The 26,049-nt window shown below is 39.6% G+C and overlaps 2 protein-coding genes across 3 annotated transcripts in view; one reads left to right on the forward strand and one right to left on the reverse strand.

The window, feature by feature from the left end:
• The window catches only part of STX18 (syntaxin 18), a 62,833-nt gene extending 57,777 nt beyond the window's left edge, over positions 1-5,056 (forward strand). For both annotated transcript variants that reach the window (XM_057373484.1, XM_057373485.1), the window contains 4 exons: positions 70-128; positions 884-953; positions 1,541-1,621; positions 2,967-5,056. In XM_057373484.1, coding sequence (XP_057229467.1) covers positions 70-128; positions 884-953; positions 1,541-1,621; positions 2,967-3,062 — 306 coding nt within the window. In that variant the 3' untranslated portion in view covers positions 3,063-5,056. The remainder of the gene's footprint in view (positions 1-69; positions 129-883; positions 954-1,540; positions 1,622-2,966) is intronic.
• The window catches only part of NSG1 (neuronal vesicle trafficking associated 1), a 21,445-nt gene continuing 440 nt past the window's right edge, over positions 5,045-26,049 (reverse strand). The window contains exons 2-5 of the mRNA XM_057373486.1: positions 25,844-25,994; positions 22,048-22,164; positions 11,312-11,422; positions 5,045-6,097 (exon numbers count right to left, since the gene is read on the reverse strand). Of these exons, the coding sequence (XP_057229469.1) occupies positions 5,897-6,097; positions 11,312-11,422; positions 22,048-22,164; positions 25,844-25,972 (558 nt within the window). The 5' untranslated portion in view covers positions 25,973-25,994 and the 3' untranslated portion in view covers positions 5,045-5,896. The remainder of the gene's footprint in view (positions 6,098-11,311; positions 11,423-22,047; positions 22,165-25,843; positions 25,995-26,049) is intronic.

The following is a 26,049-nucleotide window of genomic DNA, read 5'->3' on the forward strand; positions in this document are numbered from 1 at the left end:
TGGAGAAAGGTCCCTGAGTCCAAGCATGTGAACTCATGTGTCATTCATTTCCTTCTCCCCTTTTCCCAGTTTGAACAGGAGAACCAGAGACTCGTTGGTGAAATGAACAATCTCTTCGATGAAGTCAGGTACCATTTCCTGTTACTTGGCAGACAKTGGCCCATGCCAGTGCCATGCCCTGGTCAGTGCCCGTGTGCAGTGCATTGGCTGGGGGACATCTGCACCCGCTGCAATGGTGTGGGAGGAGCAGYGCAGGAAAGGAACCATGTGCAGTGTAAAAATGGTTCTGAGGGACACAAACTATCCAGAATAGTACTGCTTAAGTTTAGAAGGTTTACATTCTCTTACTTAAGTTTTAAAATATTAAATTCTCCATTTATATCCTGTTGTCCGCTGGATATCCAGATGCCTGTAGGGGAGGTGCCATTGCTCCCCCCATGCAGAGTCAGGCAACAGTGCATTCACTCTCCCTAACTGTGCAGCACACCCAAACAGCTACTCAAGCTAGAAATTGAGTTTTGGATTATCAATCCTAGGCGAGGTGAACTGCACACACCAGAGCAGAATAGGAAAAGGGGGTGTCAAAATCAACTGCCCACCGTGGATGTTATATGAAATGAAAGAAGAGAGRCAGGTGAAACCCTGGCAGTGAAAGCTGTTCATTGGGCACTTCTGGGGGTGCCTTTCCAGGGTTTCAGTGTGGACTGGTTGTCTTCCAGCCAYGAAGTGTCCAAGCCCTGGTTCCAAGCTATTGCTGTTTCACTGATGACTGACAAAATAGTGGCCTCCTGAGCAGCCACTTACTGGGAAGGACAGTCTGAATCTGCAGGAGCAAGACATGTTTGCACTAGTTTCTAATGGAGTATTTCTGTTCTTTGCCAAGACAAATTGAAGGAAAAGTGGTGGAAATCTCCAGATTACAAGAAATATTCACTGAAAAAGTCTTGCAGCAGGTCAGTATAATGTAAWACTACAGCAGCAAATACAGCTTGAATGTTTTCTTGGGGGTATTTTGTTCTTGGTTGCCACTTGTAAACATAAGATTAATGAATCTTCAATGCAAATGTGAAGGAAAATATTTTTGTTTGTTTTTAAAATTCATCAAGATATTTACTGTTGTTACTTACTAGCATGTACCAGGAATGGAAAATGAGACATATGTGTTGTTAGAATGATCCCTCTGTCTCAGAACTGGTGTCCTGTTAAACGTGTTATTTAACAGCATCCTTTCTGGAAATGGTGGCACCTCTTCCAAAACAGCTGGGAAAAATCAGATAGGTTAGATTTGACTCTAGGTAAATGGGAGACATCCTACTGATCTTGGTGGTCTTCATTCAGGTTCGTAAAATCACAGATAAAAAGATTACAACTCAATTGTATTACTCTATGCCTTTGCATCAACAAAACAAAGATGTTAGTAATACCAGATTTTATTTTGCTTTTAAGTTCTGCTTGTTCCCCAAGTTCTTGGAAGTGTTTTTTTTTTTTTTTTAACCTAACATTCATTACTATTTCTCAATTTTATTTATTTTTTAAACAGGAAACKGATATTGACAATATCCATCAATTAGTTGTGGGTGCAACAGAGAATATAAAAGAGGGCAATGAAGACATAAGAGAGGTAATATCTTGAATTTGTGTTTTAAACTCACTTGTTTCTCTTAACTTTCAGGTTTTTCCAAGCGTTGCTTTAAACATCATGTGTGACCTCTGTGATGGGACTGGTGCAGTGGGTGTTRGGGTGTCAGGACAGGGGTTTGGGGAAACTATGAGATAGCTGAGCTTCTCAATAGTTCACACTTGCTAACTATGATCTGAATAGCTCACAGGGCTGCAGAAATCAAATCTACTTGGCCTCACTAGTTTTCTAAACATGAAGGTCACCTGACTTGCACATAAGTGCCTGTGAAGTTTTTTTTTAAAAAATAGGGGGCAGGGCAGAAATTTCAGACTGCCAATAAAAGACAGTGCTGAAATAGTTGAAACTGGAGTTAGATGCTGAGTGATAGCAGAAGAGACTCTTTACCACCCTGAACACTTCTTGTGTGCTCTGAGTAAAAAAATCTYTTCTACTTTATTAATTAGAAGGATGTTTTCTTTTGGGAACTGAGATTTCAATAAAAACTGAGTTCCTAAATTAGACTACTGAATAAATGGCTCGCTTCTTTCTCCCTCCTGAGAGAACATAGAAAAGGTATCTCAAGGATGAGTTATCCACTGCTCTGCTYTCCTGAAAAGTGCACCAAACATGGCAAGAACTGAAGCTATACTTCGCTTCATTTTTCACATTTGTAGGTAGAACTAAGTTCCCTAAAGCATCCTGAGACACAGTAATGAAAGGTACTAAAATAAAAAGTTTGTTACTCACGTTAGTGTTGTAATCACATAAAAAAATCTTCCATATGTAAATCTAAAAAATGAGAGCAAAAAACAGGTCCTCTGCAGGTCTTGATTTTGGAAAGGACAATCCAATAAAAATATTTGCTCTGAGACTGAAGTAAGTGACTGACTTAGCTCCAGAGTTGTCAGGGATTTTTTGTTTGTTTATTTGTTTTGTTTTGTTTTTTGTTTATTTTTGGTTTTGTTGTTTTTTCATTTAAGTCAGATGTTAGAAAGATGAAGGCCTGATTACTTTCAATCATGGAATTTCACTTTTGGAATTTAAAACTAACTTTGAAGCATGGACTTTTTCATATGGTTCCTAACGTTTGATTGCATGGATCTTGGGATTTTAATGTTTTTATTTTTTTCCAAATGTCCAATTTTAAGATTTTGAGTGTGACTTTAGTGTGATAAATCTAAAGAGGTAGAGCCAACCTGATGTATATTCACCTGAAATTCAGAGCAAATTTTGTTGTTTCTCTTGTGGGAGGGAAGGGTGATGCCACTAACAGGCATTCTGGGTTGCCATTGTTGAAGTTTTATGTTTATTGGTGATGGTAACAGGGATAACCTTTTTGTCATAGGCCATCAAAAACAATGCTGGATTTAGAGTATGGATCCTCTTCTTCCTTGTGATGTGTTCATTCTCCTTGCTTTTCCTGGACTGGTATGATAATTAATTAAACATACTATTGTCTCCATGCTCTGTAAATGTTTTGACATTTTTTTCCACAGAGGGGAGTACACAGCATACCTATGTATTTTATGCAGTTTTTTGTACCTCTATGATGGAAATATTTTCCAATAAACAAGTGTGTGCACATATCCATTAGTACATTCATTTTAAATCCCTTTATCAAACATAAAACCATGCTTAATCTTCTGGAGGACACAAAACTCTTTGAAAGAGGAAAGAGCTATGAAGAAGCTACAAGCTGGAGCAGAGCTAAGAAAAAATAACCACACTGGTTTTGCAACAGCCACCCATCTGTGATGTGGAAASTCCAGCTCCCATCCCAGATCAAGAGAAAACTGTTACTGTGTRAAAGTATCTACACTGTCTCAGGCGTTTATTTCATCACACCACTTCAGTACACAGTCATCACTTCACACATTTATGACCTCTACTTCTAATCCTTTGAAACTATTGACTCAGAAATCAGCTTGATCTAATAGTAGTAATAATGAAAAGGAGTCAACTGAAGATCTTTACTTGGAGGTGAAAAGAGAGAATACAACACAAACAGGTTGTGCAATGAAACAGATGTTCTGGGATGCTGGAACAAAGCCAAAGGATAGACAATAATAAAGTCAAAAAGTCTTTAAAGTACTGGGAGGAATTTGTTAACTAAAAAAGTCTCAAAACCAAGTGTAGATAAGACTCAATAAACTCCCTCCTGTTAAATCAGAGGAAAAATGATTTTGAATTCAAGAAGCATAAACAATCTGTTTCTCCTAGATTGTAAGGCTTACTAATTTTTATTGTTCATTGTTATGAGGAGAAAAATAATTTGTTTCTCATCAATATTTACTTGTGCATTAACGTTTTTATTGTCCTAAATTTAAAGGGAGGAGATGTATTGTGAATCATTTCTATGTAGGACAGTCTTGGGAAACAGATCTTTTCATTGTGTAAAATCTGAATGTCCTCTACAAATACATTGATATGAAATATGTGTTTTCCTGTCTCTCTTCTGAAATGTATAGTTCTATACATTTTATGCAACAAACAGCATCATTCGTATTCCTTACTCTGCACATAGTGAAAATGTCAAAAGTTACATATGAATTAATTATATTSAAATAAGCAGATGCCTGTTAGAAAATGCAAATGTGGCATGTTTTAAAGATCTTAACATAAGCTTGATATTTTTAAATGCAAAGAAAAATTTGGCACATAGTTTATTGCTTCTTATGCATTCCACATTCCATGATGACTTAATAAAAAGCTTTTACAGCTGCACTGTGTAATGTACATTTCCTATCAAATCTAGAGCATTGAGTCATAATGGTTAATTTTATTGTATTGGGATGACAGGCTTCTGCTGGAGAAAAACAGAAGTAGAGCTGACCACATTTGTTCTACTACAGATCTTGAGAAACAGCCTACATTGATATTTTCCCTTAATTTTTGTACAGATTCTACCAAAAAAACCAAACTTTTGACATGTCCACTCCCCCTCGTCCCATTCAAGTTACATGAATAAAAACCCAACTTGCTTGCCCAGATGCGTCACACACTTATTTTGTATGTTAAATTAATAAGATGTCTTTTTATAATGTATGTTTAAGATTTATAATAAAAATGAAAACATGATTTCACACAAAGAATAGGTAAGTTTGTAATTACAATGGAACTTKAACGTGCATCCACAATACTATGTTCTTCTACGTCTTTTCCCCTCCCAAGCCATACACAAACAGTTCTACTCTCACTCTGTTTCACATGTAGCTTTAACAGCCAGCTGTGGTATCTAATATGCTACTGTTTCACTTGTGATGCTCYGTGTTTTAAAAAGTATCAAACTGCAAACCATACATAAACAGAAAGATCTTCCTAACTAATAAAAAGGGAAAATGTGAATGTAATACAAGAGAAAATTTAGACATATTACTCCTTCAGCTGTATCCAACAAATGACATAGTGGACTACATGTACTGTGAATAGGCTTTCTGCCTCYTAAGTATGATCAAAAGATGTCATTTCATTCGAACATCCTGAACTGTATATTTTTTACACTATCCTCAACACCCACCACTAAAACTGCCTGTGTTTCTCCATAATGTCTATCTAGTTTGTGTTTCAGTGCACATCCTTACCAAGATGCTAAAGCCACAGTGGAAATGCAGTTAAATCCTGTTGACAGCAATAAGAAAACATTGAGCATGCCTTTTTGCAGAGAACTTCATTATCACTTACAAAAAACAGTAAAGGAAATGTAAGGAAAAATGCGACCTGACAGTTTCTTTCTCCATACAAGTCATTACATTAGGCCCCCACATCAGTGCTGACTATCATTCTTGCTTGAGCCCAAACTAAAGATTACTTACAGCTTTCAGCTAAACAAGAGATCACTCTAGTTATGGCTGGGGTGTTTCAGTTTGCAAAATGACAAAGAACTAAAAAACTTAATAAATTACGTATCTGTTCAGACAACAGAACACATGATTTATCTAAGGTCCAAGCCCTGAAAATCCAGTGACAAAATCTATCAGTATCCAATAAACTGCAAGAACATATCTAACATTGGATTTTTTTTTTTTTACATTGAAAACGGTGTCAAAGCTCTACAGCAATGCTGATATGCACCTGGGGTTATGCCCATGAATGTTCTGCAGCAAGTTTTTGTTTTCTTTTTTTTCTTTTTTTTGCAAAGCAGTATCAGCAAACAGAAGCAATTGCACCATAAAYATGAGTAACCTCTAAATTATCCATAATTATATTTAATGAAAAGTTCCTTGAAGTCCCTTAGTTACCTTCAAATGACATAGTTTTAATAATTAGCTTATCACACTAAGCTGATTTCTCAGCAGCTTCAGTCTCCTGTTCAGACAGTTTCTCTTCTGACAGTACTGTCATCCACGGGGACACGGAGCGCGTGATGGTTTGTTTGGCCAGGTTGTAGTGGTTTATGACTGTGTAAAATTTCCCTCGAGCGCTGGAGTCTTGTTCAGAGTAGTAGTTTTCCAACCCAGCTGGAATGCACTGATTATTCTGAAAAGAAAATCCATTGCTTAGATTTCAGATACACATGAAGCAGGTTAGGGGTTTTTTTCTCCTTTTCCTTTTAGTGTAAGCCAACAGTCACTCTCTGTGAGTCAAGATGCAACATACAGCAATTAACTACAGTTAGTCCTACTGTGTTCAAAATGTTCCTCCCTGCAATCCTTAAACTACTCGTGCATTTGCCAGGAAGCCCAATCTGGATTTATATGCCAGTATAATTAACACAAAAGAAATGTGCTTGCCTAAAATTATTTCTAAAAGTATTCAATCTCCAGTTCCAGCCACATTTTGCTGTTTATTCCTGCCCACCAGATTCCAACTGTTTGGTTTACAACTACAKCTGTCCGTATCCTACTGTTAGGTTAACTTCAGGCAATTTACCCTGGTGTTTGCAGTCTGAGGGACACAAATTAATACTGATACATTGGTGCCAAGGTATGAACAGTTTTACAGCCCAGTAGCTAACACATACAGGGAAAACATTGTGGGTGGCCAAGTGTATGTGCAAGTGTGTACACACATACAAAATACTTCCCTCCTGGTTGTCAGAAAAATGTAGCCAACAGAAGGCTTTTAAAAAGCTCTCTGGAGCTGTGAGACTACATTATTTCATTTCCCAGGAGWGTAAGAGCACTACATAGAACCTGCTAGATGCTCAGAGCTTTGGAAAGTGAAATAGATAATTTAGAGACTAAAATACAAAGTAGGATCCAAATGTTGTTGACATCTTAAACTCCAGAGTGAATGTGCCCGTGCAGTGCATTTGTCACAGGTATTATCCAGCAACTGTTCCAGTGATGGTGCAGAAAGAGTCCACAGAGCAGCTCATTCCACCAAAGAAACAAAACTATTTGGACATTTACTATGACCCTCCCAGCWTTTGTCCCAGAAGGTCTTGGGGTCTCTCTGCAGGTCCTCTTGCCACACTGGCCAGTCYAGTCTTGTCTTACACTTCAATGTGTTAGGGCAGTCACCTGAGCAATASAACTGTCTTGTTGTAAGCTAGAAGTAGCTGCAACTTGAGGAAAAACACATGTAATCATTTCTACTTTGGCTGTTTTGAAAAGAAATAYTAAGTTCAGTGTCCCTGCTTCCAGCACCATGGGACTAAAATTTATGATACTACAGCATAGCAACTTCGAATTGCTACTATTCTACTTGGAAAAAAAAATTTATATTGGAAATTTCTCAGCAGAAAAACACAAAAATTCTATGGGTTTTAGGATCAGATGCTAACTAAAATATGTTGACATTTACTTCTGAATTGACTTTTGTCCTTGTCAAAAAAAAGAAGAAAAAAAGGCATAAATAATCTTTCAAACAGTTTAAGTCAGTAAAGGACAGGATGGGGAAAGATCCAGTGGACAATCTTAGCTTAATACAAATTTTGCATCCTAAAAAGGCTAGCCTGATAAAAAGTGAAAAAGTATGAAAGAAGAAAGAACACTTGCCAAAACAAGAGGCCCACAGGTAGTCACAGMACCTGCCTGCCCCCGATGAATTCAATCATGTAGCACAAGTGATGGCTCAGAATGCTTCTCCATCACAGAACTGACAGCCCTCCCACAGAGTCAGCACCTCAGTGGCTCAAACGCGCAGGTGTGACAGAAGCCTCACAGTGTCAGACTCACAGGAGTGCCCAGAGTTACCACATCCACCCTGTTCCCTTTATCTGTTATCTTCCATCAAGGCAACAGCCAGGGCAAGTCTCTCATGGTTTTGTTGAAGTAGCACAACAAAGCAGGAAGGATTTAACCCTGGCTAAACAGCAGCCGTGTCTGTTCAGCACTGTAAGTCAACAGAGGCTTTCCCAAGCTCATCATCAATGTATTTGCCAGCTGCAAGACTGGGACCTAGATTTATAAAAACATAATCCAGGAATATGGAACAGAGCTGTTTGATATRCCTATTCATTTACATCAACCATGCCATCTTCTGGAAGCATTATCCATGTTTTATCTGGGATAACTGACACTACTTCTGATGTGATAAAATGACTAAGAAGTACATAGACATATTTGTAGTGATTATTTCACCCAGTCATGGGATGTAATCACAATTCTAAATATTTAAAATGGGGAAAGGAACACAATCCATTGAACTAATGAAATCTGCCAAGAAAATTCAAGCAAGTATAATTATTAGAGCTGAAGACAAGCCAAGATTACTGACAGTCTGAAAAAATGCCACWGAATCTTGTGTTGCCTTTGAAAACGATTTGCTTTGTAACAGGCAAGAATGACTCAGTAATGTTTTTGGGTTTTTTTGGTTTGTTTTTGTAGTCACAAACATGTAAAACATCTGACAGAAGAGCCTAAAGAAACACACATCAAGTTTCCCTCTTGACTGCATTTTTGCTCCTTGGATTTCATGCTTCCAGAAAATATGGGAAAACCTCTCCTTTTACTCATTGCYCCTGGTGTACTGCCCAAGGACAGCCCCTTGGCTTAGCTCCCAGTCAAGGCAAGCCATGCAGCACTCAGTTGCTAGATGAGTGATGGGAACTGCTGCTGATTCTTATCCTGTCATTTGCCTGAGACCTTCAGCTATGTAGAACATTTATTTCCATCCTTTTAATTTGTTTCCATGGTTCCCAGGTGAGAGAAGCAAGAAGGAAGGCCATGAGGAGAAAGTGGGATGCTCCAGAGTGAATCGCCAGTCTTTTTTTCACAGCCTTTCTATTTCAGARATTAGTTAGAGGTTATGGCCTTTGTTGCCAGAGAAAACCCTGTTTGCCAGTCTATATCTGGCTGAATTAAGATGATTCCTTTTGTTCCTTTGACTTAAGAACCCCAGTGGTATTCACTTATAAATAGCATCTTCTGTCATGCTAACTTTGCTGGGTCAGTAATTCCCAGTTTAACAGATGATGGTGTGGTCTTCAATGCACTGAGGTGTCTTTGTTGTACTGTGTACGAGTCTGACAGAACGCAGGTGCTTTGGCAGCAAAARCTGAAGGGGAACAGATACGGTACAGAACATACTGAAACCCTGGGGAAATTGCTCAGGGTGTAAGTGCACTCAGGTTTTTGCAGTGAGTCTCACCAATAGATAGTGATGAGTGCTCCAGTGAAGCATTCTGCACAGCAGCAGTACTAAGGCTGTCTCTGAAAGCTTAAACAAGCAAAGAAATAAGATTGCTGCACAAAGGAAAAYGAGAACTTTTTTAAGCACACCTTCATGCCCTGGAGGCGTAGTACAGCAGAAGCCTTTGGAACTGCTCCATGGATGAGAGCATCAAAGCAGAGAGTGAGTCTGACTCAGAGCTGTGGTAGCTCAGCCTTTATGCAGAGATTCCTGCCAGTACCAGGCTTCCTGAGGCAGGGACACCTTTGCCCTTAGCCGGGAAATCACATCAGCACCTGAAACCTGGAAACATCCAGGCCAGTTGTTGAGTCCACCTGAGACATTAAGTCCACAGAGACACTGTCACAAGGCGACAGACTTCATGTTACCTTGGACATCTGTGCCAAGCTATGCCATCACATATCRTGGACTCTCCCAATAAAAGATGCAAAAGCAAATACATCCAAAGTCATCTTAACAGTGGTAGTTTTCAGTCCTTGTGTTCTTTGCCAGCATCCTTATACTGTAGAACTCTTTTTTAAGAGTTACATGACCAAAGAGGCTGTGTTTCCTGGCATTATGCCAGCTTAAAACACCAGCTCAAAAAAAAACCCCACCAGTAGAGTAACCATGATGCAGCTTTGTGTATGTGCTGCACCTTAACACAGAGCATGAGCTGTGGGACATTCTGCCTAACTTCTGTCCCAAACATAGGCCTGAAAGAGAAACACAACCACACTCTGCTCACAGGGCAACTGAAATATAGTTGAGAAAGCGTGTTTCCTTAAATACTTGAGACACTGGCAAGAAAAGCCTGAAGAAGCCAGAAGGGTACAATTCAAAAGAGAAGACAATGCAGTGTGAAAGGAAGCAGAAGCAGGAGACTGTTGCTAGACTTACACAGGAACGTGTAACTGGCCATTCCTGTCAAGTCAGGATCACATCAAGACAGGCTTGAAAGGAACATACAGTCCATATTCCAAATTGCTCAATGCCAAGAGAAAGCTTAGGGGAAAAAAAAGGCCTATTGTCCCCTGAGACATGAACGCAGAGGGGTTTCAGTGCCTGTTTGAGACAACACAGAAAGCCAACAGCAGAACCAAAAGCTGCRTCTCCTGAGTTAAAGCCAAGTATTCCAACCACAGCATCTTTTGCTGCTGAGCAAAGAGAAAGCAGTAACCAACAGAATGTTTGAACTTAAATTGATCTGGAAGGGCATCACCGATTTTCATTTTGGACTAGATTCTTGTAAGATATTTATGTGCCAGAAGTAACACATGAGATCCTGAACATGATTGTTGAGGAGTGCTGAGGCAGGCATCCCTTCTTAAATCCTTTTGAAGTTCATACTGGGTACCCATTTGATTCATTATGTGACTAAATATTACCAAAAAAAATTAAAAGGAAGAATGTGATCATCACTGCTACTTTTCTTACCTAATTACAGCCAATTTCAWCTCTGCTAAATTTACAACTGTGAAATCAATGTTACTATTCTGACTTTCAGCCCAGGTCATAGCAAAGGAGCCAGCACTACCRTCTCACACAAATAAAGTGTGCCCAGTCTCCCTTTTGGTTAGAACCAGTATTTTTTCCAATAAATGTGTTTTCCCTTTTTTGGCATCACTTTTGGCAGTAGGGCTCAGAGGTCGCTGTTCTAGAACAAGAAGTTCTTCCTACAAAAATAACCCTGAAGAAACTCTACTACTCTTAATGAGAACATCACTCTACTGTTTCTTTGACACATGTTCCAGATTTTTTTTCTCCACATTTTATCATTTTCTTATTTCCCAAGACACAGTAATTTGGAGGAACATGCAGCATTAAACCATATTACCCATAAATGAGGGTTTTGTCCAGACAACTGCAGATGAAGTAAGTCTGAAAGACACCAGTGTTTGGACTTTTGCTGTATTTTCAATGTTTAAAGCATTAGCAATATAACACTCTTAATACTGTGCAATAGTACAACCTCAATTATAAATTACAAAGAAAAAGCATAGCAGGAAACACACTAACCTATGAAAAGAAACACCAGATCTCTGCAATACAGCATGAATTAATCRAGGTTACTGATTAAAACAATACAGATTATTACATACTCTACTGTTTTTCTAGAATTGGTGTGCAATTTACCTTGAAAACAAATCCTTCTGGACAGGTATGATCATACTTGTAAACCTTGTAGACTACCAGAAATACAACGCACGTTAAGAATGCAAGGGCAAAAAGGACCAGCACAGTTACCTGTAAAGAAAAATAAAACATGCTTGTGTTAGTAATGCAGTGCTTATTCTACTGCTGCTTGTTACTGCAGGCAGCAATAGTCAGCTGTGAATGCACTTTACAATAAAATCAAGMAAAGGATAAAATTGGCTGCTTAATTATTGAGGTAGAACAGGGAAGCAGCACATAAGTGCTTCTACTCTGCCCTTCTCAGAGAAGGAAGAGGATCATCTGGTCAGTGGCCCGTTGCCTGTGTACCGCAAGGCTTTTTTTGATTGCATTTCTGTTGAAGGCACAAGAGGCCAGGACACACCAAGGTAGCTTGTGTCTGCTGTTTGTTCAGAATCTGAATGATGTAAGTCTGAGTCTAGTTTATGTCAGCTGATAAGCATGTTTGYTTTCCCTGTGCCTGTCCAAGAGTGGAGTCAGGTGATAATGTTAGCGCAGGTGTCATCCAGAGGTGACTCTTGCARGGCATGGAGAAAGTAATGCCTGTCCTCTCTTGTTAGGATCAGAGCTTGCTGCACCTGCTCTGAACTTAGGGATAGTTACACCAGTAGTTTGCATTCTTGGCTGCTCAATGCTCCTTAATTTACAGGTAGAAACAGTACTACTTCATCACACAGAGACTGTGCAGGAATAGTTCACTGCCAGATCTGCAAAGGAATACACCGTGTTCATCACTGGAACTGTGTTGCTGTGTGGCACCTCTTTCCACAGTGCCATGSAGAAGCCATTACAGGAGCCTTGCACAGCTTGTCACCATGTCCTTCATCACCTCTCTGGCCCTGAGCTTGGGCTGCAGAGAAGTCCAAGACACACCTCAAGACAAACCTGAAGTCACTGTCARTATCAAGCTCACCTCTCCCAGGTATAAACTCTGAGCAGCTGGAGACCAGCAGCCTTCTTGTGTGACATGAGACAGAATTATGTCACCCACTGATGAGGCAAAGTACAACATTTTGGCCAACAGTTACAGTGCAAAGCTCTCYACTTCAGACCTGTTTTTGTGGAAGGTGTAAACTGAGTAAATAGCATTCATTACCCACATGTGTTGGGAATTCTAAAATTTCTGCTGATAGACAAATAAGTAGGTCATGAAGATTACCAAGCTGGAGTGATTGGGATGAATTTGCTTTTTGGCAAGATAAAAAGAAGCAGGCATGTGCTATAGCRTAAGAAACAGTAATAAACAGAAACWAGATYTTATGWTTAWTTTTTTAAAAYAAAGCATATTATCTAAATTTTAAAGGAAGATGAGTAAGATGTCCTAAAAAGACAATTTATGCATATCAGGGTCAATTAATTGAAACAAAAATAATCTGGTATTTGAAAAAGCAAAAACAACAAAAAATTATAGCTTTGCCTCTTGGTAAAAACAACCACCCCCCTTATGATAAACCTCTGAATTAACAGAGTTTGCAACACTGCAAACTGTGTGACAGTGGTATTAGGAYATTTCAGGACTGCAATAAACTTAAGGGACTTCTCATGCTGTGAAAGCAAATTTCATCATGGCACACAACAGCACATGCTAAATTTCCTGGCTCAAACATGATTGATGAGTATTGTGTGTTGCTGAAGCCAAGGATYTAGTAAGGATTTTTGATATAAAGAAAATAAGCAAGAAAAAGGAATGCTGGAGTAGAGGCTGGAGCCTGCAGATCAAAAAGTAATTGAGCAGGAGAAATGTAGGTTTTAATGTAACAATGCCAACTGAAATGAGACATGGAGCAAAGGACCTTTCTGGTTAATAACAACATGTTCAGTTTCTCAACAGTCACTGGATTACCAAAAGAAAAAATCATATTCTTAATTACCCTCTGAAAACTTCACATTGACAAGGATTTTTATATTGAATTAGTCTTTCTCCAAGTTTATTACTTGTTTGCATGCACAAAAGCTAACATGGATAGCTCACTCTGTCTTGCCAACCTCATATTTTCTGCTTACATCTTCCATGCCTCAGCATGTCCTGCATGAATCCAAGAGACAAAGTACATTGTCACCTTCCTTTCTGGTCATTTTCTGTGGCCCAGTTTAGTAATAACCAACACACACACACACACACACACACACACACACACACACACACACACACACACACACAAACACACACACACGTGTCCCCATTCCTGGCCCAGCTGTGCCCTAGCTCAGCCCTTCTGATAGGTTTTTAATCAGGCTTCTGACTCCACAGACCCTTCAGCAAAAGCTGCACTCTTTAGGAGCACAGGCCTGTGACACAGAACACGGCACAGATTGCTATGGCACAGATCAACTCAGCTCATATTTGTCTCCACCACAGACAGGAGCAAGAAGCTTAAAATATTTTTTAAAAATATTCTGAAGTCTCAAAGAATTTTAACCATATTTCCTGGCCATTCTGCTAGCAGTGAGTAGTTAAATTGCAACATTATTTCCCAGCTGTAACCATTCGGACATGTAGATGAAGTCTCAGGAACATACTGAGACAACATGCTAACAAGCTATTTTGTAATTGAGACKAAATATTAAGACAATAAGAAAAAACTGTATTTCCACGTTCACTGCAGGATCACTCTTCAAAGCTTCAAAACTGCTCTGAGAAGTGTTTTTTAAAAGAAGATAAAAGCCCAGTGTTCTGTTGACTGTTGGAGCCTGGCAAGTTGCAGAGCCACAGCCTCAGGGGTGATTTRCTGAGACCTGTTTTTGGTGACCAGYGTGGAGCTGTGAGTTCTCACTGCTTGTACAAGTTCTTCCACTGCTGCACAGTAAGCCATGGGAASAGCTCTCAGGGGTCCTGCTTCCAAATTCTCACAGAATTTTTCACTCTCACTTACTGTATTTCCTAATGTTACTAATTTTGGTATTAACATGTAAATTTTTACTCTCATTATCTCCAATGATTTGCAATCACACTCCATTTGCAAATCTCTAATCAAGTAAACTCTTGTCTCCTTCCTATTAGGAGAGAAGCTCCYTTTTCTTACCATCCTTTAGGATAGGAGTAACTTCCATCTAAGGGCAGTTGCAGAACGGCACAGATGGAATCTAGTGATGAATTTCTTTCCAAGGTSCATGCCATCACCTGTTAATCCAAGCCACTTCTCCCTTTAAGTTGAAAATCCTTCTCTTTCTTCTAATAGCCATTTTTCTTCACTCTCATAGTAGCCCATCACTGATGATGCACAACTCTCAGATGCCCATGTTCACTTCTGAACCTGAGGCAGTCAGCACCTCTCCCTGGCCACTAACACAGTGCAAACCCTACCTCTGTGCCTCACCCTCTGAGCCCTCTCCTCCCAGATGCCTTTCAGGAATAAAAGCATGAAGAAAGAGAAAACAACAAGCTGCTCTTCAGACCAAAAGCAACCCTAAAGCTGCCATTTTATTGCTTTGTTCCACAGCAACTTTCCACGCTCACTAAAGTTACTCTCTTCCTACCAACACACTACTCACAACTTGCCCTCTTCCCCAGGCAGGAATGCTGCAATGCATGCACAAGCACCACTTTCCTTCTTCTGGAAGGAAGTMTTGAATCTCCTTTTTGTGGTAGCCAGCTGGCAATGCAGGACCCCACACAGTACAAGCAGAAATCTTRTGAATTACTGTGATCATTCAGTGCCATGTACCTCCTGCAGAACTCCAAGGTGACTGTCACACTGCAAGAGTGATGGGCTTTTAAAACAATTCTCTTGAAATAACTATAACAAAGGACAAACAACCATTTCTTTTAACTAGGAATTCAAAGTGTGATTTTCTTTCATCTCGAGTGTGACATTTGAAGTTAGTTTTAAGGGGATCTGGCAGCAAAACGAAGTGAACAGAGAAGATGACAAGATATTATGTATGTGGCAGATTTTTGAATAGATTGTAAGTGAAGAGCAGAAGAAGGACAACGTCTAGCCAGAAGCCATTAGAGTAATAAAAATGAGAGATGACTAATGAATGAACTAAGCATACCCACAGCAAAAAACCTGTCTTCAGACTATAAGCAGTTAGCTGAACAAATGAAACTCACCATATCTGACAACTACACTAGCATGTAAACAGCTTGTGATAAGGCYTGTACCATGAGACCTAGCAGATCTTCCCAATCAGTCCATGTTATTCTGTCTCAGCTGCAAAGCACTGCAAGCTGTATTTTCTCTGCCTGGCTGCTGCAGTCTCCTCCTTTCTCACTCCATTAATGTTTATTTGGACTCCTTTTTTTAATCAAACTATAATACTACAGCAAAATTCATCAATTGCACCAGCAGTGCCTGCTTCTCTTCACACCCTTTCAAGTCATGTTTCAAGGCATGCACAAGCCTAACCTTTTTGCTCCTCTCAGCTCCATCCACTTTGCTGTCCATTTTATCCCACTGTCCCACTAAAGCCTGGGTACTGTCCAGCTCTCCTCTGCCTTCATCTCTACTTGTCTAATAGCTCTTCCTCTTGCCTGAGATTCTTTCATCAAGCCTCTCCTGCTGTGCTGCTTAGCACCACACCTTCCTTCATGCTTTTCCTTCTGTCAGCACACACACACATGTAGAAGCATTCCTTTATTACGAGAAGTGGAACTAAAGTGGAACTAACAAGATWTGCAATTATTTTCACTGCTCAATCACTGGCACTTGGTCACATCTCATCTCTGCTCTACATCTGTGCATAATCTATTTCAACTGCAGCCCCTTGGGAACACAACTTTTATTTCTGATCTGTCTGTAAAGTGCAAGGCACAGACTTGCTGCCAGCACSGAACAGGAAGAGTGAAAACATACAGTTATAGAGCACCTTTCATAGGAATTGATTTATAGCCAATTAATGCTTTCCTCACCAGTAAAATGCAGAGACCTCTGGGGTGAAATACAGCAGTTCTGTACAACCACTTAGGACAGGAAATTAAGATTATTGCTATCCAATTTAAGCTACAAGAGAATTTTAGGCAGACGGCCTGTAATTACAATAGATTGTGTCTGGCTACATCCCACAGACAAAAATTTGTAAAACATTGCATTGACTTTCTTGCTAATGACCCTGACCTCCATTTCACCTCTCTCCACTAAAATCCTGCATCTCCAGCTGCACAATGCCCTCTACCAGCATGTTAGAGAACACGAAAATCAGCTTTCCACTTATCAATGCTTCTGCAAAATTACGTCCTTGTTTGCTATTACATCAGCCTGTCCCTGGAAGTTTACATGAAAAACATGTCTGAAACAACATCCTCAAGGATTAAGAAATGTTCACCTTGTGGTAAACAGCACATGAAAGGAAAAAGGAACATTTACATCTATACATGCAACATTTGACTTGTTTCCATTTACAGAGCAATGTAAATTACACAGAACACGCTGGGACAATGTCCTGTATTTGCTATGGGAATATACAGGATGACCAGAGACCAAAAGACAACCAGGTACCTTGTTTCAGAAGAGTATTTGTAACAGTACATGCCATGCTTAGCTATGTGACTGATATCCATCTATGAAACTCAACCTCTTCACCACAATACTCCCATCAAAACTTTGTGCTCAAAGAGGATGATAGTTTTGGGACAGGTTGTACAGTAAAAGCAGGAGAAATCAAAACACTGTCCTTCTCAAGTGGAAATGACAAAGAGGAGGAGAGAGCTGTCTTGGGTGCTTACCTGGAAATGACTGGGAGTAGCAGCAAAAGAGGCAGATTCATGAGGACAGTAAGAGAAAAGAAGCTACAGAACCAGGGCTTATTAACAGTGACAGTGCAAGACAACAGGACCAGWCTGCAAGGGAATTGATTAATGAAACCTGAGGGACACACTGTTAGACAAAAACAGGTTAACAAGGCACTGGCCTTGAGATCCTCTAACTATGGCTGAACTCAGCTGTTCGTGACAATGTTCCTGTCATCTTCCATCACACGGCACCATGTATTAGTTTCTTAACAACAGGGATCTGAGGAAGCCGTTTAAGAAACCCTGTGGCACCAAGATAAGAACCTTACTAACTTCCCTTACAAACCCAGATGATATTACTGAGGCCAGGAAAAAGGCTGCATAATGTTATTACAGAAGAGGAAAGCTTATTTAAGTGATATATCTTGAGAGATCCAAAACATCTGTGTCACCAGTGTGACTGGTTCTGTTCCAGTAAAAGGATTTCTAATGGACACAATGGCAGGGGACACCTGACTTATAGCAGGGGAACTGCTGTCATGCATCCACTTTACTTAAATCTTCCAGCTCTGACTATAAAATTAATTTCAACCAAAAATTTAGCAGAAGGATTGTCAATGGCATACTAGAGAAGATCAAACATAAAAAAAGGAAAAGTGACAGTTGCCAAGCAGTGTCTTTACTTACATCAATTACTTTAAAATAATAGTTACTTTGAAAAAAAACCACCTCCTTTATTTTCCTTATTTGAAGTAGTAATGAAAAAATACAAAACCTGCCAAACACTTACACTTGTGAGCAACTTTAATCCTGTGAATAGTTCCACTGGAGAAACAAAACTGCTAATGACAGTAAGTACCTGTCACTCATCCAGCACTAAGTGACAGACACAGAATATACTTAAGGAAGTGATACCTTTACAGGAACCAGTTGACATCTCATGCTCTTAACAGACTTTTAAAGTGGGAGCAAAGAGCTGCTCAATACACAAAGTAATCACACAGCAACAAGGAGAGAACTATTTTCCTTGTTTCTGATTATTTTTGCATCAATAATAATCCCTGGCATTACTAAGAAGAGGTACAAAAGTGTTGAAGCAGAAACATGTTTGAAGGATGCCCCTTTTAACATAGAAAATAAACCAACCCTGAACAGTTAGATATACTGCATACATTTTTGCAGTCTTAAAGTGACCAGGTAAAACTGCAATAACTCATCTTGAAGTTTCAATTCCTCTTCCATAACCTCATGCAGATATTTCAACAGCTGTTTGCTACTTGATAGTACAGGGCTTGCACCATATGGTCCTAGCACAAAGTTTGAGGCTTTGGCTCTGCAATCTGATGTGTGTAGAGATATCAAGGATAAAGTCAGAAGAACTGAACTACCTTTGAATAGAAACAAAAGGCTGAAGGCATATCACAGCTTGGGTTGATTTAAAGGTTGAAAATTCATTGAGAAAAAAAAAATAAGCAGTATTTGCTTTCAAAATTCCTCTAAATGTTCTTTATTGAGGTTTTCTCAAATACAGGAAAAAATGTCATGCTTTGCTAGAACAGATTTTTTCTTAAATTGGTGTGTTTGTACAAGACAGTTGTAGATGGGTGCCAGAGTAGACATCTCACTACAAAATCCAGCTGGGAGTTGTAAAAACACTGCTCTGCCAATGGGGGAGGAAAGGTTTGGCCTTGGGTAACTCACACCTTCMATTTCCTTCTGCCATAACTTCCTCCTATGTCCTGACTCACAAAGGCTCCTTTAAAATGGAATTTCCAGCCTTGTGTTACTCTGTACAGTGGACAATTTACAAGAGAGAAAGACCTGCCTCATTCAAAGTTGCTTTCCAGGTGTGAAGAACCAACTGCCACATCAGCCTACACTGTTCAAAGAACAAAAGCAAGAGTTTTGTTTCTCAATGGGAAATAATCTTCAGCAAAAAATCACATCTTCCTTGGTGTGGTTAGCGCCATGAGAATAAATTAAGACAACAGGGTTCTCAGAATCAGGAAATCTTCACATTCTTCTGAGAGATTCTGMGTTGAATTCAGAATGGGGCTTCATAGATGAAAATTATACTCGCAGTTTTCTTTTTAAACATTCCCTGCCCTGTTGTAATAACTGTGGTAATGTGGACTGAATGCAGAAAATATGTTTTATAATTGATTATTCACCAGGTGCTAAAACACCAAATGATCTACATGACATATGCCCATGCTGGAGTGGCTTCATTTGTTATAATGTGTAACTTCTCAAGAGGAACAGCTTTAGATGATCTGCACTGCTGAATCCCAAAAATGCAATCTGCTTTGTCCTTATTTAAGAAGTACATCCTAGAATACACATGTGAATTATTTGTAAATATGACTGACTGACTTGCTTTATTTTTAGCACAGCATTTAGGCTGTGTCTTGTGGCAAGCTTGTGCATCCGTGATGTACAATACTGAAGTCATTAAAATGGCATCTGAAAGGTTTTTCATGAACACAAGCCAAAGTCAATATCTCACCAGTTAAATAATGCATTTCATAATTACAGCAAATATTTAATTTTCWAACAAATATCTTTTTGCTCTCTCAGAATCAACAGCAGAAGTTAACATGATGGTTCACAATTAATAAGGACCCAGGAGAAAACCTCACACAATCAGTACTTTTGGTCTACATATTTATGAAATGTTATCAATTATTCATGTAATATTTACTACTGGGAGTGGTGAATACGACAATCAGCCCCACTGGAGAACTAGTCAGTTTTCTTTAAAATGTTGCAAGCAGCATAATTCAATTCTAAAATTGTTATATAGAGATTAAAGGACATTTTTAGGACCTGAATGCTCTGCATGAACATTATTTTCAATTAACTGAACCACTATTTTCCACAATTCAGTTCAATTGTTCAATCCCCACACTCTTCTTAATAAAGCCAGACTTATAGCCACAACGTGAATCACCCTGCAATTCCCAAGAGATACCAAATCTTACTGAAACCACTCTCTGATGCAGTAGTTACCTAGCAGCAAAACCTAGCAACCCTGTAGCATGAGATTAATCCCAGAGCGATCATAATAAAGTAATATCTAAAGGATATTTTATTTAAGCATGCCATCCAAAGGTGTATAAAAATGCAAAAATCCTCAAGCTTTTAACTGTTCAGATATACAAATTAGAAAAGACTACCTAACAGCATGACAAGCTATTTATTTGTTTTCACCAAGGTGTCATTTGCTCAGCTCTCCCAACAAAGATACAATCCCGCCCCCCTCCAGATGTACAAAAGGATGCACATAGATGTGACTAAGATATTCAAACCCTTTCCTTAGCTACAGTTTAATGTTCCAGTGATGAAATCCCTTAGGCCCTACTGCTAAACCTTAAGTGCAAAATTCTTCAGGAACCAAAAAGTCCTAGCAGGGCACTACAACTAAAAACAGCCTCTCCTTTCTCTTCCACAACACAGTAAGCATTCTCCAGTCACCTTAGTGTCACCAGGACATGCACAAAGACAGCCAGACATGAGCTCTCCTTGTTCTGAGCTGYCCATCTGCATTCACCCAACTCTCACGTGAGAGGAAGGGGATTACTCTCAAGGACTGGTACTGTGATGCCAGGAGGATAAAGAGAGAATGTTAGTCAGAACAYAGCATTTTCCCTGAGGGATGGGATGTCCCTGCCCCAGATCAAGGAGTAGGAAAAGCTGGAACTAGGTTTCTTACCTCCTTGGTAAAACCCTACCACACCCCATAACTTCTCTTCTTGGTGGTGGCTCCCCACAGCTGAGTGGGAACCTGCATGCTTCACTGGATGGCTGAAGACTCCACCAGGTGAATTGCACTTAAAGTGTTTGTCGCAGCAACACTCTGCAAAGTTCCTTTCCAAATATAGTCTAATCCCTCCTTGAGYCTTCACTTTGTTTGTTTAGCATGCTCTGATTCCACTGAGCTGCATATACACATCTGAAGGTCAGCTTGGGCCTGGGCAGCTTTTAGAGCACTGCTCAGGCACAGCAGTACCAAAATCCTTGGGTGTGCCCTAAAACTCCTGTCATGCAGAGTTTTGAACAGTGCACTAGAAAGAGAATCCACATCTTTACTGAAAATTTGTATTTTCCCCTCGTACTAAATGTTAYGCTTTCCAAAGGTATTTGTACTTGGGCTTTGAAGAGTATGGTTGTCTATCTGGTTGTCTACTGCTTAAAAATGCTTGGGCATCCTTGGGTAAGATGCCAAATTAAAAGCACTGAAAAGCTGCAGTCTTCCTTTCTTAAAGGAATARGGAAGCACAAGCTGAAGTGCCAACTTTCCTGCTTTGCTTTACTTACACAGAGCAAGAAAATCTATCTCCAGGGAGAAGGGGGAAAGGTCATTCAAGCCTTGCACCAATTAAGTTCTTGGGTTTCCTATGGGACTAATGAAGGRAGTAATAAGGGTGTGGACAYTAAAGAATAAATCTGAGTCARATCCTTGCTGAACTGCCATCTGACAGTAATAGTCATCACCAAACCATAAGTTTAATTGGACCACGAAAACTGATAGGAAAGAGCTCTGGTTATAYATCCCTGAGCTGCCAAGTCATATATTTAACTATAAAAAGTGCATAATGGCCTATGACAGTGCTTTTAAGAGAATGGTTTGGCCACACTGATAAATAAGAAGCCAAAAAGAAAATAAATGTTCTGGTGGTTCTTGTCCTTCAGCACAAACAGGAGCTTTATCCATGCCATGAGCACTCCCACTGTGCAGCCCACACACACCCTGGCAAGCCACATTCCAAAACCCACACACTGACAGAAACGCCTTCRGGATTCATCTGCCAGTGAGGGAGTACAACCAATAATGCTGCAAGATTTGATTTGGCTTCTAATTATTAAATACTGAACTCTTATAACATTGAATTTTTTTTTTCTCGTGTCCAGCTATGCCCACAACAGGCACTCTGTTATAGCCAGTTCTGACAAAAATCAGCAATTGATTTTAAGCACTTCTGAAAACACAACTGAGTCATGAACATCTTCAGATCACTRTGCTTACCTTAAATCTTTCTGAAACCCCTTCAGTGATGCTGATTGTGAATTCAGCTATTTTAGGAGTACGGAACTTTCCCTTCTTGCGATCAGGTTCATATTCTGTTTTKGTTTTGACCACAACCTTTAAGAAAAAGAATCAGTGACAAAACTGTCAGCTAAAGCTGGCCACAAAAACCTTAATTATTCTTTAACTCTTCTTTTATCTATTTTCCCCCTCCCCGCTTTGTGTAACTCTTCTTTGAAAGCTCTAAATTATTACTTTTTTTCCCCCAGCATATTAATCATCAACTAACTTACCCCTTAAAGTAGTTTTGATAGGCCTACAGGAAGACTTATGCAACAGTTTCACAAAGGTTCAATTTTTTCATCTGTGGTGATACTGTGCTCTTATACTAGGCAAGTATAGGTCAAATCCAAATCATGGACCCTCCCACTTTGTATAGATTGAAAACAACCACCTCTATTTGCTTCAGGAAATTCCATTAATGGGATTTCAAACTGGACACCAACAGAAGATTGTTGATGAGTACCCATAAAAATCTTGATGATGATGATGCCATGTTCTTTGACAGCTGGATTTTGAGTTTTAAAAAAAAATATGACCCATGTTGTCTAGCTGCTGTTCACTATGTGATAGACTATGGCCCTTGGCACTCTTATTTTTAACATCAATTTCTGAATTTTCAGCTGCAAGGAGCAAGATGCACAGAAATCCTTGTGTTAATGGGATTTCTTCAAACACCCAAAGCTCTTCAGGTTATTCCTTGCTATGAACTACTGCCCCAAGCTGCACAATTTAAGCACCTCACCTGTATTCCCAAAATACTCATTACATCAGTCGTATCTCTAGTGTTCTCCTAGGCATTCTAATCATGCAAAATTTTCACATACCTAACCTATTTGCCTCATTTTTGTCTTCTGCATTTTTCAGAATCTTTTACTAAGTTTTGTTCTCAAGCTAGGGCGGTCTGTTATACTGACAGTGCTATTACAATTTGCTCAATTTCCTCTGTTTTTCCAATGAACAAATATCTACCCTTTTATATTTCTGAGAATCAAATTCTATCTTTAGCATTGCCCATGGTATTAATAGCAAAGAYATTATCACTGAATGGCCTGAGTTGGAAGGGACCTTAAAGATTAYCTCRTTCCAACCCTACTGCCATGGRTAGGGACCTTTTCCACTAGACGAGGCTGCTCAGAGCYTCATCCARCCTGGCCTTGAACACTTTCAGGGATGGGGAATCCACAGCTTCTCTGGGCAACCYGTGCYAGTGCCTGACCCCCCTCACACTAAACCTACTCTTGGTGTGAGGCCATTCCCCCRTGTCCTGTCAATACATGCCATTTTAAATAGTCTCTCTCCATCTTTCTGTAATTAAGACTGTGACAYTTCAGGTAGCCAGACAGTGAAATGATAAGCTTTGGGTTCCCTTCTCACTTCCTTGAATGGCACCTAGAACATGTAACTGTACCTAGACTCAGTATCATAGMATTTGTTAAACACTTTGACAGCATTACACATTCTTGTTCAGGACACAGGTTTAAAAACTACTTACCTATTCTAGCTTTAATGAGTAAGATAGTAGTTATTATCTATTTAACTTTATAGCTGCCCAACAGCATCATGGAAGGTAACTGCYATTAATCACAGATGATTTCTGGAATGCTTTTTAACATTTTAGTTCCCTTCCTCCCCCCTTTATGTTGCATAATCTCAGGCAACTCAAATCACATTCARCTGACACTGAATGTACAGTTCTAACTGCTTGGTTATGTAATGTCTTCTTTTGTTTAACATATCTAAATATGAATTTCAATCACTTCATCCCTTTAATTTAGAAACTGTCAAAATCATCAAATCCTTAGCGCTGTAGTCRCTACTGTTCAAGAAGTTATGCTTCACTGCCATGCTGGAGCCTTGCAAGTGAATAATAAGCATAGATACATGAACCATGTATTCCTATTCATTATACATGAATGTCTGCATACTTCAGAATTTGATCTGTGTGTCAATCTTTTCCTAATACTGTTTCTTTTTTCACATCAGTTGCTCTGCTCCTGCCTTCGAGCCTGTGGCAATCASTAAAGATACACTGCCATGACTAACCAGCTAAGGATGCCAGCAGGACCAATAAACTCACGTATTTAATTTTCCCCCTCTGATGTTTGCAAGAGGAAAAAAAAGCTGATATACAATTGGACAGTGGAGAGTAGAAGAACCAATCAAATATTCCTTTATTTAAGCTCCCAGCTTAGCTGGACATTTGCTTTCATTCAAGGCAAATGCCATGCAGGTGGGAGGAGTTCTGTCCCATTCTAGCAGKAGCAGTGGGGCTGGCACAGACCCCCCTGGGCTCACGACAGAGGCTCTGCTCAGATTAAACCTATTACCCTGCAGATCCCTCATTCAGACTTGTGCTTAGCAGTGCAGTAAGAGAACAAATTCCTTTGGTCATTGGTCCTCAGTAATCAGTTCTATCCAGTCACCAGTTGGCAGGTGTATCAGACACGGTAAGACTTGTTCTAAAGCCTTAGGGTGCGATTTTGTCCTCAGTTACAAGATTTACACCCATGTAACTGAGGGCATAAAATGGACCCTCAGGCTCCTGAACAGCTGTTATGGCTTATTGCATTTATGCCTGCCAACTGGTCACCACACACAGCACAGAATGGTGTTGATAGCAATTAAAATGGAGGAGCAATTAAAAAATTAAAATTATTTGTATTGCCTACAAGCAACATTATACCGAGGAAAATTTTAAAAGATAGAATTCTTTACCCTAAGATAAGAKCATGTCAATTTTTTTGAGGTTTGAGAAATGTATAGCTATCAGTTTAACTAGAAGTAGAATTCAGCTTGCAGAAGACACAAGGCCAAAAATAAAAACTGTATGAAGAGCACAAAGCTTTTTATTAGCAGACRCATGTGGGAAATGTACAAGAAAGAATCCTTTTAAAACAGGATACTGGAAACCGTGAAAAAAACCTACTTCTGTATACCTTACACGTAGTAACACTCACTGAATTCTTTATTGTGAGGACAATAAATATATTTACAGGCTATCACATCACCTTTCTAAATCTTTAAAATTAAATCCCTAATAATCAAGGCATTTAATRAGGAATGCAGGAAGCACATTTTCCTTCCAGCCTGTAAGCAGCTCATTGGACTGTCCCTTTCCAGCTATAGAGGATGTCTGAATCACCAATTTGAGATTTTCAAACACAATAAATTGCCAAGGAGAAAACTCAATGGCCTGTTCTCATCTCATTATTTCAGCTTGTCCRGGGTTAGCATTAGTTTCTTACTGAAGCACAGAAGGAAGATGGAAGTGTTCTCTGTTGCCAGTATGCCCATGCCCATCYTGCAGAGAAATGCAAGGCAAGGCTCTATCCCCCTATCAGGTGGGCATTTTCTGGACAGAGAAAATTCACATTATTCACAGAGAATGCACAGCACCTTCCAGATACAAGAAAGAAAGACACAGAATAGGAAGGGCTAGGACAATACAGCACAGAGAAGCTTTCACTTGCATATTATAGGTTTCATACAGCAGTACTAAAATCTATGTACGCTTATTGCTAACATTTCACACAGATTTTTAATGCAAATCACCATTACCGGATTTTCCTGAGCTTAGCTGTTTGGGTTTTTTCCCCACAGGGAACTAGCATGCCTTAAAACACCCCACATTTCTTGCYGTTTCTAAGCTGCTTGATACCCATAACCTATTCTTTTGTTGTTTGCCTGAGATTTGGGTGTGATTCTCCAGGGTGGAAACTAAARCCTACTGTACCTTATCAGGAGGTGGGAACTGGAGCTGATTGACATCCAGGGGTGTGATCARGGGGATGGTGTCAAATCCATCCTCCAAAAGGGGCTGCTTTGTGCTCTTCTCGCTGAAATTATTCCCCAGTTTCACCATTCTTCCAGGATAGTGGGATTTTCTGCTGGCACACACAGGCACACACGCACAGAAATGCAAAATATCAGAAAGCAGAT

This window comes from Malurus melanocephalus, unplaced genomic scaffold (assembly GCF_030028575.1).
Source record: "Malurus melanocephalus ecotype Western Australia unplaced genomic scaffold, MMel_1.1 scaffold_199, whole genome shotgun sequence".
Classification (NCBI taxonomy): Eukaryota; Metazoa; Chordata; class Aves; order Passeriformes; family Maluridae; genus Malurus; species Malurus melanocephalus.